This window comes from Channa argus, chromosome 17, assembly GCF_033026475.1.
Source record: "Channa argus isolate prfri chromosome 17, Channa argus male v1.0, whole genome shotgun sequence".
NCBI classification, from domain to species: domain Eukaryota; kingdom Metazoa; phylum Chordata; class Actinopteri; order Anabantiformes; family Channidae; genus Channa; species Channa argus.
The window spans coordinates 20,397,503-20,415,528 of NC_090213.1; the positions used below are offsets into that span (position 1 = coordinate 20,397,503).

The 18,026-nt window shown below is 40.5% G+C and overlaps 1 protein-coding gene across 2 annotated transcripts in view; it reads right to left on the reverse strand.

The window, feature by feature from the left end:
• Window positions 1-1,468: 1,468 nt before the first annotated feature.
• mdn1 (midasin AAA ATPase 1) overlaps window positions 1,469-18,026 on the reverse strand; it is an 83,693-nt gene continuing 67,135 nt past the window's right edge. Inside the window, exons 75-102 of one of the 2 annotated variants that reach the window (XM_067481569.1) lie at window positions 17,537-17,683; window positions 17,326-17,449; window positions 16,923-17,028; window positions 16,659-16,774; window positions 15,263-15,664; window positions 14,957-15,183; window positions 14,626-14,763; window positions 13,876-14,066; window positions 13,485-13,646; window positions 13,257-13,394; window positions 12,789-12,921; window positions 12,306-12,478; window positions 12,080-12,211; window positions 11,822-11,960; window positions 10,486-10,769; window positions 10,229-10,384; window positions 9,359-9,460; window positions 9,082-9,268; window positions 8,791-8,964; window positions 8,486-8,637; window positions 8,227-8,316; window positions 7,004-7,119; window positions 5,933-6,107; window positions 5,661-5,734; window positions 5,125-5,239; window positions 4,539-4,605; window positions 2,715-2,857; window positions 1,469-2,633 (exon numbers count right to left, since the gene is read on the reverse strand). In XM_067481569.1, the coding sequence (XP_067337670.1) occupies window positions 2,448-2,633; window positions 2,715-2,857; window positions 4,539-4,605; window positions 5,125-5,239; window positions 5,661-5,734; window positions 5,933-6,107; window positions 7,004-7,119; window positions 8,227-8,316; window positions 8,486-8,637; window positions 8,791-8,964; window positions 9,082-9,268; window positions 9,359-9,460; window positions 10,229-10,384; window positions 10,486-10,769; window positions 11,822-11,960; window positions 12,080-12,211; window positions 12,306-12,478; window positions 12,789-12,921; window positions 13,257-13,394; window positions 13,485-13,646; window positions 13,876-14,066; window positions 14,626-14,763; window positions 14,957-15,183; window positions 15,263-15,664; window positions 16,659-16,774; window positions 16,923-17,028; window positions 17,326-17,449; window positions 17,537-17,683 (4,349 nt within the window). In that variant the 3' untranslated portion in view covers window positions 1,469-2,447. Of the gene's footprint in view, window positions 2,634-2,714; window positions 2,858-4,538; window positions 4,606-5,124; window positions 5,240-5,660; window positions 5,735-5,932; window positions 6,108-7,003; window positions 7,120-8,226; window positions 8,317-8,485; window positions 8,638-8,758; window positions 8,965-9,081; window positions 9,269-9,358; window positions 9,461-10,228; window positions 10,385-10,485; window positions 10,770-11,821; window positions 11,961-12,079; window positions 12,212-12,305; window positions 12,479-12,788; window positions 12,922-13,256; window positions 13,395-13,484; window positions 13,647-13,875; window positions 14,067-14,625; window positions 14,764-14,956; window positions 15,184-15,262; window positions 15,665-16,658; window positions 16,775-16,922; window positions 17,029-17,325; window positions 17,450-17,536; window positions 17,684-18,026 lie in introns of those variants that run through there. The other variant, XM_067481570.1, reaches the window with a different exon arrangement.

Consider the following 18,026-nt stretch of genomic DNA (forward strand, 5'->3'; position numbering starts at 1 on the left):
GTTCTGTAAGGTTGATTTGCATTGAGTCATTCCTTTGTACTTTTCTGTTAATTCAGCTTCTGAGCTGAGCGGTTAAAAGACACCATAAACTATAAAACCTTGTCAAATCTGATTTGGCCCACTCATGAATGTAGTTCTGTTCTGTGTTTGTGTTTCTTCCTCTTGCTGATTAAACTCACCTTAACCGAGACTGTGGCCGGCCTTTTGCCTCCTAAACAAAGAGTGGCCTATCAGCAAAATGCCGCAGATTTGTAAGGCAGTTATTGCTGCAAAGGGCAGTTTAGTAAATGAAATGAGTAAAAAAGTAAATGTAACATTTGATTTGACCATTTTACTGTATTGGAAGCACATCCTGACCACCCAGAGTCTGTGTCATTCTTCCTTTTTCAACTTCCACCAATTTGTCCTCTGCTCTTCCAACGTCCTCACCACCATCCTCTAGAACACGCTTTACAAACTCCTCTCAGGATTTCGTAAATGATCTGCACTTATATAGCACTTTTCTACCTATTGGCACTCAAAGCGCTTTACACTGCTTCTTATTCACCCATTCACACTCACACACCGACGAGGGCCAAGACTTAGAACTCAGGTTCAGTTGCTCAAGTACACTTCGACATGTGACCGGAGGAGCCAGGGATCGTTGATGGGGAACCAACAATTGCGGGATTGTTGGACGACTGCTCCACCTTCCTGCGCCACAGTCGATCCACAGGATAACGCCTACTCCATTTCTCATCCTATCCGACCCATGGTAAAAAAAAAAAAAAAAAAACTTGAACCCTGCGCCTAAGCTTCGAGCCTTGCTCCTGCACATTTGTCCATCCTAACTTCTCTTCATCATGGCAACCAACTCCTTCCTTGTCATAGTCCCAACTTTTAAAGTCTTTACTGTTAGTCCCATACTCTCGCTTTCCTCTTTTCTCTCCGCGTGCCATCACGCCCTCTTCGTATCCTCCGACCAAAACCAGCCAAATGTCCCTGTAGGTCAACAACCTGGGCCGCGACCGAGCAGGTATGAAAGTCCGATTTGGTGTGGAAATCTTGATTCGCAAGTTTAATTTGGCACGTGTTTCACGTCGGAGGCCCTTCCCGACACAACCCTCTGCATTTATCCAGACTGGGACAAGAGGACACTGGCTTGTGGCCCCCGGTGTTTCCTTTGTAGGTTTGTGTGGCGGTAACTGTAGTTGTATATAAGTGTGCACATCTTTCCACCATGGCAAAGAAAATCTACCGCATTTTAGCGGCAATACAGAGACGGAAAGACGTGTCATTTGCAGATTACATTTGCAAGTTTTTGTGTTTATTTTGAATTGTGAACTGTTAATTTTTATGTCGTGTGATTTATCAGTCATTTGAATACATTTCTTTCAACATCTGTTTTCTATTATATTAAAATTTGTACTTTCAAAGCAAGTACTTGACTGTGTACACAACACGTTAAAAATGTGATTCTGCACAAATATTCTGACCCACGTGCAATTTAATACACTGCATTTACATTTAAAAAATAATATACACAAACAATTAGATCGAATTGACTCATTACCGTGTCTCATTCTTTATCTTGTTAGAGCGAGACATGTGCCAGTTTTTCACATGCAGATGTCAGCGTTCTGACATCTGTAAAACTGGAGATTTATTGCATGGTGAACATAAATATTAAAAAAAAAGTTAGGAATTCGTCAAAAATGTATTTTACAAAAATGAAGCACAGAACAATTGTAATCCGTTTATTATCCGGATCATTTGTGTCATGGTTTGAGATGCTACGAAGCACAAGACACAGCTGATAATCAACAACACCTACTCCTGACACTGGAAATATACAGTATTGGTGGAAGATCAACACAGCACATTTTTAAACCACAATAAATGTTTGTACTCAATCATTTAACAATGTCAACAATTGCACAATTCTACAATTGCAGAGCTGTGAATATGCATTGGATTTATCACCTCAACAGCCTATCAAAGTATAATGAGATGCAATATAGTTTTCCTCTCCAAGGCACATATTAGTTAATTAATTACATTCTTTTTACACAGAAAACAATTTTGCTCTATCCTCAGTTGCTGTTTCCACATTAAAGATGAATGAATTAATATCTGTAACACTAAAACCTCCACTCACATGATTTCAGGGGTATTGTAAGTTATCCACCCATTTTTACTGTAATGGTTTACACATTATGAAACCACCAATGTGTCACTTCATCTCAGACATGCTTATTTTACAAATAAACTGTCCCTGATAATAAAGACTAACACTAAAAGTCTATCAAACTACTAAAATCAACAGTACAAATAAGAGAATAAAGGCACATGTACAGCGTCAAATCCAATTGTCTCTCAGTTCTTGCTGAGAAGCTAGCAGCAGATTGGCATTGTGCAGTTGGTTGCTGATCACTTCTCCTTCCCTGTAAAGATCGCTCCCAATTGGTCTACTGGTCAACTGCCGTGACAAGTTCAAACCACTGTCTCAGCGCATCACTCAGAGTCTCTGGTAAGGAGTTTACATCTCGCAGGATGACATAGAAGGGGAAGGGGAACTCCTCCATGTAGGAGCGGATGTCTGGAAGTTCTCCTGGCCCTTTGAATATAGGCACCTTGATGTCCAGGATAGAGTCCTGTAGCACAACACTAGGGTTTAGCAATGCTTAGTGTACAGAGATTTGCAGAACAAAAAGATAAAATTTAGCTTCACTTACACGTGAATTGGGGTTGTCAAGTACCACAAAGATGACAAACACATTTGCGCCGCATGCTGCCTGCACAGCTGCTGTCACCCGCTCTTTTCCTTCCAGAAAAAGCCCCCTGCCATCAGACACAATGACCAGCAACTGGGCGGTGTCTGAAAAGAGAGCAAAACAGCATAAGCTACTGACTACATGCATGTAGTCCTGGCACTACGACATTTATTTGTATGAGGCAAATCTTAGTAACTCTGGTTCTCCTGGGTCACCTGACCCACCAGGAGCAACGTAGGTTTCAGGTTATTGCCTAAGGACACTTCAAAACATTGCCAGGATGGACCAGGAATCAAACCACCGACCCTGTGGTCCGTGGATGACTCACTTACCAGCCACCTGACCAACTGAGTTAGAGCAGCCATATCCATCAAGTTCCATTAGTGGAAGCAGCTGCTAAAGACTAGTAAGCTAAACCAGTCTGTGGACGATTATGATATAAAGATTATGATGCATGGTCGGTTTTAGTCTCTTTATGTGATGGTTTAAAAATAACAAACATACAGAAAACCACTGATCAGATTAATAGCAATAATTAATAATTTTGCACACTCAAATAACATTTTATTTTGAACAAAGTCAGTGTTGAATTGAGCACATGGAGAGTACACCATAACATAAAATGTATTTTAAACACATGGCAACTTATTATCATTTCAAAATATAACCATTGAGTTTCTGGTAAAATGTAGTTAATCGTGATTAAATGCAAATTAACTGCCCTTTTTACCTACTCAGAATTTGATGTAAAGGAACATTTGTTAAGTTTTAAAATATAAGTCATCATACCCAAACCTGCTTTAACGGTGCCAGCCCTACACATAATTTAAATACATCAATAAATCTAAAAGTTTAATAAAACAGCCTTTTTATTTTCTCAAAAAGTAAACATTATCAGGTTGTCAAGACAACAAGCCTCATTAGGGCATGGCTATTTTGAATTAAATTCTTCTTGCCAATAATGGTGCAAACAATAGCTACATTCTGGATCTTTCTGGATTCTGGATCACAGTCTGGGTTATCTGGTGCAGAGGTAGAGTGGTCGTTCACCAATCCCACAGTTGTTGGTTTGATCCCCGGCTCCTATGGTCACATGTCAAAGAGTCCTTGGGCTTTTTCTACCCTAGCTTAGTTGCTCCTGGTGAGTGTTGGCCAGCTCCCCCTTGAGCTTTTGTGTATGTGACTGAGTGTGAATGGGTGAATGAAAGCAATGTAAAGCGCTTTGAGTTACCAACAGGTACAAAAGTGCCATATGAGTCCAGACCAGTTCATGGTATGAACGGTTGATGCTCCAATGAAGGCACAAAGGTCTAATTAGGACAGGTCAAGCCTGCTATACCACAGTTGTGAGTCAACTGTGAGTCATCTAAATAAGGATGTATTTTCTTGTTTGGCTTTGTAGTGGACAAGATAGAAATACAATGAACTAACTATGAAAACAGGTACTGTGTGTGCAGCATCCCAGCCAGTTCTGCTCTCATTTCCATTTCTTAGTTCACATATTCATGGAGAAAGACACAATGATTTGTGTTATTGCCTTTTACTGCCATTTAATTATTTGTGAAATTAAAGCAGACAGTCCAGAGAAGTTGCTGTTCCAAACGCTGGAATGGACCAAGCAAATTGTTCTTGTAGCACCACCTTAGTGAATTGCATAGTACAGGTTTACAGAGGGGCCAATCTCAGTTCTTCATTAAACACATAGATGATTTCCCTCTACCGTGACTGACAGACAATCAGTGGATTATGTCTGCAAAATATGTAAAATGTAGTGTGAGTCATTACCTGAGCTTATAGGTCCTGGAATCTGCTGTCGTGCTGACAGAAACATTTTGGTTTGAGCCTCCAAAAACTACAGATGAGAGGGATGAAGAGTAAGAGATGCACAAGTTAACCCGTCATATGCCAAACTACAAGCTGCATGGTAAGTGGAGCATATATAGAAACTAATTAGCATCATTCTTATCACTAAACATAAAATGTTAAATCAATTTCAGTAATGTGGAGAAACCACAGAGATAATCAATTTGTAACAAACACAACAGCATCATCCTACAGTTGTAAAGGCTTGAAAAATAATTAGTTTAATTAGAAAGAAGCAGCCCTGCCCTCTTAATTCATATTTGATTCTTAAAATGCAATTAAACAAACGCTAGACTTAAATGTCATTAGAAACAAAGCACATTTTAACCCAAGAACGCTCAGGGACTGTCTCCATGTGAACAGTTAAAAGTCACTAAACTTGTGTATTTGTACTTCGTAGAGAGGTTAGAAATACTGATACTGCAAATGCATTGATTCACAATTCAAACTGTATGTTTTAAAAGCCACAGACTGGGCAAGGATGAAACAGTGGATGGAAGATTCCTACCTGCCCTATTCTGGTCTTCTTCTGCTGGAACTGACAGAGTCTGAGTATCCGAGCCCCTGACTCATCATTAAACTGCTTCCCAAAGGGATGAAGTAGCTGTACCTGTTCACCAAAACTAAAGCACATGAACAGTCATTAAAAATTTAAATCCATACTGAAAATTTGAACAGACAATAAAAGAAATGTAAGTGTGCTGACCACAAACCGAAGCACAAAAGAGCTTGCGTGCCAGGGATAATCAGAACGTTTACACGCACTTGAGTAACCAGGTTTTATTCTGCCTTTTCCAGAAAGCTCTAAACAAAAAAGCTGGTTTCTGAATTCAGGGTTCCTCTACCCTAAACAGTTAAAATCTGTGAGCCAGGCTTCCAAAACAAGTATGAGGTGAAAGACAAATCAGGTTACTCTTCTGCTGCTTGTATAGGCAGATTTCCAGCACTATAATATCACTTTGCACCTGTGAATCATCATGGTGCAAATAAACACTAAGAAGCTTAAGAAAGAGTAAAAAAAACAAGTCTAGCAAACCCACTTACCTGCACACAGACACCTGTCCAACTTCCAGCAGAGTGAGAGCATTGATGATAACTGACAGGGATTCAAATGCCAGCTTCACCACACACACACACACACACACACACACACACACAAACATACAGTATGTCATTTGTAGATTGTATTAACAATATTCTGGTCCTACCAGTTTGACATTAACATGAAAAGTAACTTAAACTATGAATTTTTTACTAACATTTGTTTTATTTATTTAACCAGCTTTTTGATTGTGAATACATATGGGGCCTGCTACCTGTTTGGAGTGGTTGTCCACCATGCTAGAGGAGTCATCCACAGCCAGACAGATGTGGTATTCCCTTTTGCTGGGCTTGGTCCTCCTCAGCCAGATCTTGTCTTTACGGAACTGACTGGCGATGTAGGGGATCACCTTCCTCATATTGAGACGCTTCCCTGTCCGATAATCACCTCTGTGGAGCAGTGTAGCATCATTAGCTCAGCAACTGATACATTCAATTATATCATATTGTTGTATGCATGTATGTACATGTACTAGTCAAAGTAAACCTATTCAGATCCCTTCCATCTGCATACTGTGCAAAATTTAATTTAAAATGGACAGAAATGGATTGAGATGACAGACCCCCTCAAACCTAGTCAGATTTAATAAGTGTCTGTGAACTTCTGAACACCTCTGCACAGATTTTTCGACAGGTTTTAAGTCTAGGAGGACTTATTGGAGGACTTTTCCTGTCCCTGGGTGCTGAGAAGCTCCCTATAGCAGTATGCTGCCACCACAGTGCTTCACTGTAGGGATGGTACCAGCTGGATGATAAGCAGTGACTACATTAACCCGACAGAATCCTTGGAGTTCTGCAAAGACTTTAACACAGGTGGTCTGATGATAATCAGACCACCTTTTCCTCATACTCGCATCACTCACACCGCAGAACTGAAGGGTCCTGGTGGTTCCAAACATCTTGTGCTCCTTGGAACATTCAAAGCTTTAGAAATTGTTTTATACCCCTTATACCTCCACCATAAATGCAACTGTGGCACCTAAAGAGAGAGCTTTGGCTTAGTTTATGTCCAACATGCAGTTATATAGGGTCATACAGTGTATATAGGGGTCTAAACATGAAAGTGACTGTAATCTGCTAACTTTAATAAATACACAGACTTTGCACTGATACACTATTGACACATTATCATCCAGGACAAAAACAAGTTAAAAAGAGAAACAACTGTATTACAACTGTCCTGTAGGTCACTGGAAATGTTAGTATAGTTAAAATACAGGTTTCACTAGACTACATGCCCAGATTCCCTCTGTACACTGACACTTTGTAACTGTGTGGGTACTAACTTGAGCTTTGTGGCCTGTGTGGGCTCCAGAATAAGACGAAGCTGTTCACAAAGCTGCTGCGAAAGAGCTGAAGTAAGAGTCTGATACTGATGCCACATGGAAACTGCTGCACTCTCCTGAAACAAAGACAAGAACTCGTCAGTTACAATGTGTAAACTGTGTGTAAAAGTGATCAACCAGTGATCTACAATACATTTACTAGTGAACAACTAAAAATCATTCACATCCCAGTCCATCTATACATGGGTATGTTTTAGAACAGTAAAAAAACAAAAACAATTCCGTCCATAACTTTTAGTCCAGAAAACAATGTTGGGATTTTCACATTGGATTCTAATGGATATCTCAAAAAATAAAACAAAAACCTTTATCGTGGAGGATTTATTGAATTTGTTTGACTTTTAGCTTAGTGTACCAAATTGGCCTGGTGAATCAGTGGTAGAGCACTGGTTGGGATGCAAAAGGCATCGAATCCCACCCCACTAGGTTTTTCCCAGTCCTTGCCCTTGGTGGCTGGAATGGCCCTAATAAAAAAATATGAGGGTTGCAGAAGAAAGGGCATCTGGTGTAAAATCACATGCTAAATAAACGTGCAGAACACGCTCCTCTTTGGGGACAAGCCGAAAGCCGTTGATTTGGATCGAATTATGTATTATACAGTGTACTGTAAGACAGCCCAGACATTTTGACCATTGGTTGCACAATGAGGAAACAAATGTGAACATGAACATGTCCTTGCTTTGTTTGTATCACACACATAATGCAAGAAGTTCTGTACATACACCTACTAGGGTTTCACACGATGGATCTATAAGTTAATTAATGTGCCAGACATGGAAGGAAGAAGAAGACTGCTTTCCAAGTTAACATGAATATAAACAACAGAGGATTTACTTTACAATAGTTTTTTTAAATAAAAAAAAATCAGCTTTTTAAAGGAAACATGTTTGTTTTATTTGCAGATGTTCAATGTATCCAGAAATAATTAAAGTTAAACATGCTGTGGAGATGTTATGGTCAGGACTGAAGAAGACAGGCAAAATCTCTGTCATTTGCTTATGATATATTGATTTTATGACACAGTTACACAATGATGACTAAAACTGGCCAAAGTATTCTAAGAAACAGATTATGTTTTGTTCTTTAAACAAAGTACATACCTTTCATATTCTAACTGAATTAGTGTTTCAATCAATTTGTACCAGATCCTGGGTCAGCCTTACCTCCTCATGAGTTCCTGGGGCCAGTTTGTGCCACAGTTCCAGCTGCAGCTCCATCTCCTTTCTGATCTCTTCTAGGTCTCTCTCTGCATTCTGCAAACGAATACACACGTGGCCTTAAAGTCAAATCAAGTATATTCTTACTGTTTCCACAAAGTTAGAGTAAGAGCAATATTGCCTGCTAGCAGCAATGACTTAAGACATAGGTAATGAGAACAGGAGAAAGAAAAGGTTGTTTGTCCTCGACATTTTAGACGTCTACCTGTGTGGTAGCTAACAGCAGCTGAGGAACAGTGTGAATTGTGGATTCTGTGTTTCTATCTGCTCGCTCTCCTTCTTTGGGATCTTGGTGGCTTTCCAATATCTCTTTTTCCTTCTCCTCTCTCTGCCTTTGCAACTCTCCACTGTCTACACCTGCACAAGATGAGGAAAGAAAAGTCAGAAGATGTGCAGATTTCACAAAACCAACTCCAGGAATTGTTAGAGCATAGCTGTGGCAATGTTGCCAAAACCTGTCTATTTAATCAGTTCTTACTGAACAAATGGCAGATGATAATGTGCTGACACCTTTTTGGGAGGCCTTAGTAGAGTCCATGAGTTCAGGCTTTAGTTCCTGAATCTCAGTCGCTCGAAGGTTGTCTTCTTGCTCGTCGGTTTCCATGGCAATATCCTCATCAATCTGATCTTCATCATGTTCCTGCTGAGCCCCTGTTGCCTTCTGCTGGTCTGCACTAGCCACATCTGGAGTTACAAACACCAACTTCAGTCATCTGGTGTTAGCTTCACTTTAATTGTAGAACAGCAATAAACGAAATTTCCTTCCCTCACTGAAATTGGAATGTGTGACCCATCACTGACCGTATGTCTGCGTATCGTAGGATTCCTCTCCCTGTTTGATGTGTTCGTACAGATCAGACTCCTGCTTGGCATCATTCTGCCTGCTGTCCTTGCTGTTATCGATTGTACGTAGTCTCTTGTTTACATGTTCACTGTAGTCCCCAGTCGATCTCTCATTGTCTGTGTGACCAGGTTTTCTCTTGAAGTTCTGAAGCAGTACAACGAATGAAAAAGTCAAAAATCAAATTGTGGTATGATGACTGAAAGCAAATGTAGGTGATTGTGGTGCCAGCCATACCTGAGTCTTGCATTCTGTCTCTGTATTTAAAGCCATTCTTGCTGCCAGCTCTGACTGGTGGCCCTCTGATTGGCTGGCATCAGCTGCTCCCGTGCCATGCTCCTAGCAAACCAGAACGATTGAAACTATTATTTTACATCCTATCACATCACCCACAATTACATCTCCTGCACAGGGACAATCTGAAGGTATCTAGATAATGAGATGATCAGATAGCTAATTCAGAACACTACTGCCTTTAAAATGTGCTTGGTTGAGGACCAAAATGCATTTTTTATCAGCTGCTCTGTTTTGAACTATACAGATCTCACTGATGGTCTGTGTACTGTCCTCAGGGTTAAAAATAAAACCATTAGAAACTGTATTAAGCTTGTATGCACCACATATCATAAACACATTTCCAGAAAAGAGTTTGTTTACCATTCACTTTTATAAAATCTGAGAGTATTTTTTTTAATTGTGATTTTCATTGTCCTTTTTTATCGGTTTCATTCAGTTTTTAGTATTTCATATCTATATTCTGGGGTGATAATTTATTCATGTTTTAAAATCAATTTAAACCTTCATCTTCTCTTGTTTTAATGCCCTTTTCTCCTATCTAAAACACTTTCTATGATCCTATTGTTGTATTGGTACATATTCTGTCAGTCAGAGTAAAAACTGGGTTTAAAAAAGAAAAAAAAAACTTGTATAGAGAAGTATTCCACTTTCCCGGATTAATTCAAGACCTCAAGAGGTCTCTCTTCCATTTCTTTTTATTAAGATTTGTATTCCTTATGTACAATCTTAATATGAGATACCTGCTGTCATTTATATTGACTACATCTATAGTATGTACTAAATAAAATACTGAGTGACAGTGAAGTGTACTTCTTTAGCTTGGTCTCTCTCTGATGCCTCTCCTGCTAGCTCCACAGCTGTGTCACTCTGGACATTTTCATCTCCAGTCTGACCATCTGTGTTGTGTTCCTTCCTTTCAGCTGATTCTCGCTGCTCCTCATTCTCATCCCCACATTCCTCTTCTTCCTGTGAGCATAAGCAAGTCATAAGAATGAAATGCAGCACTGAACAAGTGGTATTAATGTTGTGGCTAATCAGTGTAGGTAGTAGTTTGTTTAAATACACACCTTGGGTTTGTGTCCTTTGTCACTTGGAACAGTCAGATCTTCATCTCTTCCTTCCTCCAATCCTCTCTCCTCCTTCATCTCCTCTTGTTTCTCTGCCTCATCTGCCTCTGCTTTCTCTCCTTCTTCCTCTTCACTCTTGTGCCTCTGATCCTTTTCCTCTTCTGGTTGGTCAGTCTGATCCTCCAGCATCTCTTCAGTTCCCTGCTCCTCTTTTCCATCTGTCTCTTTGTCATCCCTCTCTTCTAGGTCCATGGTTTTCTCACCAATTTCGAAGGGATTCTCTTCTGAGCAGGGGAAACATAAAATAGGACTACATTGAGCAAAGGTCTTATCCAGTTTTTAATGCAAACTGTGTCACTGGCTAAATTTCATCTGAATGTACTGTCTTAGGTCAGTTGAAGGTCAGTATGATTTATTGCTATGATGAGCATTTTTATTTCTCTTTTATAAGAATACAGTCTGAAATATGTACACCGCATTAAAAGCATCCGGCGTAAAAACTGTGCCAAATCAACATGCAATGATCCGCTGTGGTGAACCTATACTCATGGGATACGCCGAAAGGACAAAAAAAAAAAAAAAGGCAAAAAAACAGGAGTGTAAGCTAAGCGGCGAAGAAACCATTTTTTTTAGCAGGGGAACAGGGCCAAAAGGCTGAGATATGTTCAAAGATTGGAGTGAAGATCAGTGAAAAGGAGTACTGTGGAGTCCAAAGGAGGTTGAGTCATGGCAACTGGACTTTTTTGTCCTTGGTTGAAAACATTTCGCTTGTCCAAGAAGATTCTTCAGTCTAAAGGGAAAGTTGGCTAGAGGACTTTTTAGTCGATTTGACAAGACTTGCATAAGCAAACTTGGATAACTGAGAACTTTTGAAGTATTATAGAGTAATAAATCAACATGTGAACGTTTTCGGTTTAGTTGTCAACGATATGCGAGATGAAAAGCTGGAGAGAGGTGGAAGAATGAGACTTTGTTAAACCTGGTAGAGGGTATGTGGTGGTTTGGGGCTGCATTTATACGAACGAGAGCGAGAGAGAGAGAGAGCGCGCAAGAGCGAGAGAGAGAGAGAATTGCAGAATACTGTATTTCTGTTAAAGCATTAGTTTTAAACGCTGGGCTGACCTGCTATCCAGAGTTCGAGAGCTTAAAGACACCTGTTGACTATGGCTTACCACAGTAAGACCCTAACACCTGTTACTTAAATTTTTTGATAAAAAAAAAAAACAAAAAAAAAAACGCTCCAGAAAAAGCCGCAAGTCTGGTCATAACTGGGTCTACTGTTTTCCAGAGCAGTGTGTTCATTTAGTGACAGTGTGAAGTAAAGCATCAGGTTTACCATCACCCTCGCCCTCTCCATCGTCTGCAGCATCATTCTCGTCCAGGTTTAGATCCTCTGGCAGATCCATAGCCTCAGGCTCATGTGGCTTGTCCTGTTGACCGTGGTATGGATCCACTTCATTCTCATCAAACTGCCTCTGAGAAACAGCAAAGGGGCAGATAGCAGCCATAAAAAAGTCTGTAAATTGTTGGAAATACCTCAACCTAGGCCTGAAATAAAAATAAATAGTTTCTACAAACTTATAAGAGAAATGACCTCATCTGCTTGTTCATGGATCTTCTCCTCCTCCTTATCATCCATATGTTCTTCTTTGTCCTGCGTTTTATTGTCTTTGTTAGGGTCTGCAGCATCCAAGTTGTCATCCTTGGCAACCAGCTTTGACTCACCCTAACACAATGCATTGTTGACAGGAAATTAGGGCACATGGACTGATGAGACATCAAACTTGTTTTTTTTATATTTTATTTAAAAGCCTAATTACCATGTCCATGCCCTGGCCAGACTCTTCCTCATTGTCACTGCCTTCTTCCTGCTCATCATCGTGATCATCCCCCCACATTCTCTCATCCAATGTCTCTGTCTGGCCTTCACCCAGGTTGCCCATCTTTTTGTCCAGCTCCTCCTCATCCTCTTTATCGGATTCATCATCTTCACCTGTAAATGATTAAGAGAATAAAACCCTCCTAGAGAAATGTATTTGAGGTTTTTACTGCCTCTAAAGTTTTTATTAGGATAATAAGCCTAAATTAGCATCAACTTCAACTGAAATAAATTATTACAAGGCCTCCTCAAAAATGTGGATCTCTGTTCCCAACTTCAAAGAATGTACAGCAGCCATTTTATTTTTATAAACTATTAATACATTTGACTGTGACTATTAACAGCATTGTAACTAGTAATAAGAACCTGAAGTCAAGAGGTCAGACATACAGTATAACAAAGAAACCTGAGCAGGCAGCATTACCTGGTTTATTCTCCCCATCATGCATCTGGCCATCAAAGTCCTCAGACATTTCTATTGCATTGTCCTCTGCATTGATATTCCCTTTATCCTGTTGTTCTTCCTTTTCCTGACCCTCTTGAAAGGTGTCCTCTACCTGTAGGAAAAATGTGAGTTTAAGAATTCATAGAGCCAGTGGAAGTTCTAGGTGTGGCCCAGGGGGGGCCATGGTCAGAGGGACCATAAACGAAAACAGTGGCCATACTCTGCATGATCAAACGCTCCCGGTGTTCAGTGTCTTGCTCAAGGACACTTCGACATGTGACCGGAGGAGCTGGGGATCGAACCCGCAACTGGGGGGATTGGTGGACAACCACCCTAACTCTTGCACCACAGTAGAAAGACTGTTTACCTGCTGATTCTATCCATCTATCTATACATGCATCTGTCTGTACAGAAAAGTGATTAAAAAATAAACATTTCATTAATTACCTGATCTTCATTCTCTATCTTTTCACTGACATCTTTGTTGCCCTCTCCTTCACCAATACCACCACCCTCATAGTTGTGAAACTCTGTGGCACCTTCTCCATCTCCACCTGCCATGAGCTCCTGTGGTAGGCAGAAACCCTGAAAAAGAACAGAACAATTCAGCTCCAGGTTTATTTTGACTTCATAATCTATTATTTAGAGTGAGGCTGAGTAACTTGTGTTAAGTACCTTCTGAGCAAGCTCCATAAAGATACTGGCCAGTACAGACAGCAGTTTGCCTGTGCTTCTGTGTGCTCCCAGTGAAACAGCCAGGTAATAACGCACCAGGTCCGAGTAAATCCCCAGCAGAGGCTCCAGACGCACCATAATCCTGCACGCCCAGGTCACCTCCTGACCAACACACACACACACACACACACACACACACACACACACACACACACACTAAAGTGAAGGTGTTGACTAATGGCGTTTAAAATGTCAACATTGATGTCTTGGACATATTATCATCACTGTTTGCTACACATTATTCAATATTTGAGTCACTTGCCCTTGAACATGAATTTAACATTAAGCTGACTTAAGCACTAGATGCTGCTTGTAACACTGTTTCTTATACCGAGAGTTGTGGTGCCTGACAGGTGTCTCTGTGTGTCCTCAGGAACCTCAGTAGCCTCTCCAGCCCAGCAACAACATCTCCCACGCACAGAGCCTCCACCTCAGCTTCCAGCTGCTCCTCCAGGAGAGAAGTCAAGTGACCAGGCTTCAGGAGGTCTTCTACTGGCTCTTCATCCTTCCCCTCAGCACCCTCTGAAACATCAAATAACATGAAGCAATCCTAAACATTATGTAAGGACCCCTGTGAAAACCTGAAAAAGGCACCTTTCACAACACTTGGTCCTGTCAGCTTATCTGTGGTGTGTTGTATCAATTAGGTAGGCGAAAAGCAGATGATATAGACATGCAAGAACTAGTGCAAGTTCATATTATTTTTTAAGTCCAGACCAAGGTCTGAAAAGTAAAGAGAAACTACCGAAGATCCTATGAATGAAAACTGTAGTTACATAGCCCAGACATTCTTTCCTAAAAATATACCCACTATATAAATTTGTGTACACTGTTTTCCTAACAATATACACTATATAATAGGCAGAGACAAACAAGATTCTAAACACTTTCAAGTTTAAAAAGAGGTAAACGTGCTACAGCATGGTGCAGCTGTAGGGAGAAAATAACAAATCAAAGTATATTGTGTGCAGTGGGGAGATTTATAATCAATGTAATGATTTTTTTCAGAACCGTTCGGAATGAATTTGCCTCATTTCCACCCACCCGTCCCTGCACAGCAGGTCCCCACCATCTATCTCACCTGTCTTGGAATCTTCTTGGTGCTGCTTTTGTTGTTCTCTCTCCTTTCTCTTTACAAGTGTCTGGACTGCACACAAAACTGTGTTGATGCTTGTGTCCAGCTCAGCTGTGAACTCAGTACAGAAGGAAGACTGGTGATCTGTTAAACAAGGAGAGGAGGAGAAAGTCTACAATGGTTCTGTGTGTAGTTTTAGTTTTACACTTTTATGTGTTTATGTTTTATGCTTTATCCTGTTATCTGGTCTCTACATGTTAACACAATTAGTTAGTAAGATCTAGAGAGTAGCAGCAAGTATTCCTTCGTTGTAGAGGTGAATGGTCTGTGCATTCACCTGTATGCTGGTGTTCCAGGGACATCAGCTGGGTCCTCCAGGTGGTGAAGTCGGTGATGTTCATCTCCACCTGTCCTCTCACATACTGCAGGCTCTGGGTGATGGCCGGTTGGCTCTGTGCACTCCCAACACACACAGCAGGGGTGAAGAGCTGCTCAATGCCCGGCATCTCAGCCACCACAGCTCCAAGCTTGTCGAAGGCTGAACAGCACGTTACAAAATGGTTCCTGTAGAAACTAAGCGTTGTCAAGACTATCTGGGCTGTACAACACATTTCAAATAAACTCCTAAGTATTTAAATTTTACCATGTGTGGAGTGATTCCTCAGAGGCCTGCTGGGCCGCGGTGTCCAATTCCACCTTAAGGCTCTCTGTCTGCTTCAACAGTGCATTCACACACTGGTGTAATTGGCACCAGGCAGTATCTCCCCTCCTCATCAAACAGCCAGGGGGTTGGCGTTGAGCTGTCAAGGGGGATGGACACCTAAAGGTGTGCTGGCTGCAGCTCCTTGTGTCCTCCTTCTCCTGGAGATTCTCAGGGCAGCACTGCAATAGCCAGACCAGCTGCTGCAATAGGGTGGTGCACTGCACAGCAAGTGTCTGGCCTTTGCTAATCCAGGCCTGGAGAGAGCTTTGGGGTGGAAGGGTACAGTCCTTGTTGCTGCTCTGTAGTTGAGCCTTGACATCCTGTATTCTGTTGGTTAACCTCCTAGAAGTAGTGAAATGACAAGAACATATGTATCCTGTTACCAAACAGACTGTGGAAACTCTACCAGGCATTTGACACTTTTCTATAAAGGGACTTACAGTACAACGTACAAAGCAAAGAAAAGTTAAGTTAAAAAAACATGAAAGAAAAGTACCATGAGAATATTATTTCAGTATCAGTGTTTTTTTTAGTTCTGCTTTAAGTTTGTGTTAGCTGAAAGGGTGATTTTCCATTTACATCCTATGGTTCTAGTTTAGGGAAAACATGTATATAAAGCATCTCTGTGTCTTTTCTGTATTAGAATATCTGCTTTTAGCTCGGTTTTGAACTTCAATACTTTCCTAGTGCCTACCAAATTGCTTCAACCCCCTGACCTACTCCAAAATGCCTGGTCCTTTCCTGCCAAATTCTGATACCTAAGCAATGACCACTGCTCCCCTCAGGGGGATGGGTTTAATGCAGAGGATACATTTTGCTAATCACAAAGAACATGCTAAAAGAAAAGTGTTCACAAACTGTCACCCGATCTTAAAACTGAGCAAGCTGGTTTTCCAATGAGAGACGGCGGCTCCCTTACTCCCATACAGTTAATCACGTCAGAGGAGGAGAGAGGATCAATCAGAGATTGTGACTAACTCCGAAATTCTTCATTATTCACAAACTTCACCCAACCTACAAGAAGTTCATTTTTATTTGATAGATTTTGTTTGTGTTTTTTTATTTATATATTATTACTAGTATCGAACAGTTTTTAACAATACAGTATTTTTTTATGCTATGCTGAAAATACATATTTTCTAATGGATTCTGAACCTAATCACATTTTACTAAAGAAGAGAAGAGCTCAGGAAAAAAGAAAAAACAGGCACTATCAAATTTTTAGACACTAAAGTCCTTCCAGCTATAAGCTAGTTGCAATAGGGACATAAAGCAGATGTTCCCTGCCATGACAATAAAATTATCATCGGCAGTGAAGTGACAGGGACAAACTTACCTGAGATGGACCCACTGCTCAGTGAGTTTGGCCAGTCGTTGCCTCTGTTTGAGGAGCAGCTGGAATATGTGAGAGGTAAAACCTCTACAGCGCTCTATAGTCCCCAGTCCCAGTTCCTAAAACCAACCAATAACAAACAGTCATAATATTAATATTAGTAGTTTATCTTGTACATCTGGCTTTGAGATAGAATGTTTTCATAGCAGTCAAAACATCAGATAATGTCAAATGTTTCACCACCATGCAAACAGTTTATTGTGTCACCTTGGCAGGATGCTGGAGAGCAGTGTGCAGGGCCACTTTCCTGGACCAGGAAAGGTAGAAGTACTTCTGGCATCCACCCCACGCTGTCAGAAGTTGAGTGAACAACCTACACCATCAAGAAGGCAGTGAAAATGTAATTAAGATTTAAAATTTACTTAGCATCTAACCAGGTTTCCCGTTAAAATTAAAGTGAAGTCTCAGTTTTATCTAGGAAAGTTTTGCTTAACATCAGTCACTGTGTATATCTGGTAATAGTGTAACTAGCTGAAACTTTCAACGTGCTTTCTATAGTTCTAGTTTAGGCACTATGTTTTTATTGTGAATAAAATTAGGCTTTGTCTGGTGGCAATTTGAGGGTAATAGTATGTCAGCTGCAGCATATCTATGAACAGGTTCTATTTACGTCGTCTCAGCATGATCCTGGTTGACATTAGAAAAAGCGGTGCTCATCTCCAGTGGCTGCATACAGAGGATTCTCAGTGGGTCATCTGTTCTGTTCCATGTCAGGCCTTTACGGTATGACAGACCTTCATGGGTCAAAGGAAACAAATAGACAGGTTGCTTAACTGTTTTAGTTTCTTAAGATTCACATTTCTCCAGGGGTAAAAACTAACCTATTTCTGTGAGCATCTTGAACAGGTCAGACAAAGCTCTCTGCTTCTGCTGCAAGATGTGCTTGACCTCTGCCTTTTGTTTCTCTTTCTCTGCTGACATGTCAATAGTGAAGCTCTGAAGGTTCCGGATGTTTCTTATGATCTCACCTGAAAAGAAAAAAGTTTTTTTTTTTTTTTTTTTTACAGAAAATAGTCAAACAAGTCTGACCCCTAAAGAACTGTAATGGATCTATAGAGGCAGCAATTCTCATTGCACAAAAAATAAATAAATAGTGTAGAAAAAACAAACAAGTGTAATTGTTACTTAGAACATAACCACAGCAGTTTAATGTAAAGCTATTACAGTTGTGCTTACATTTAATAAGTGTAAAGACGTTCACTAACTGTACCAATAAATGTAATATTTAGTGTTTATAGAATCAAGTAAACCTGTCATGTGAAGCCAAACCTGGCTCGTGGCAATGTATTACAGGTAAACCTACTATGGATG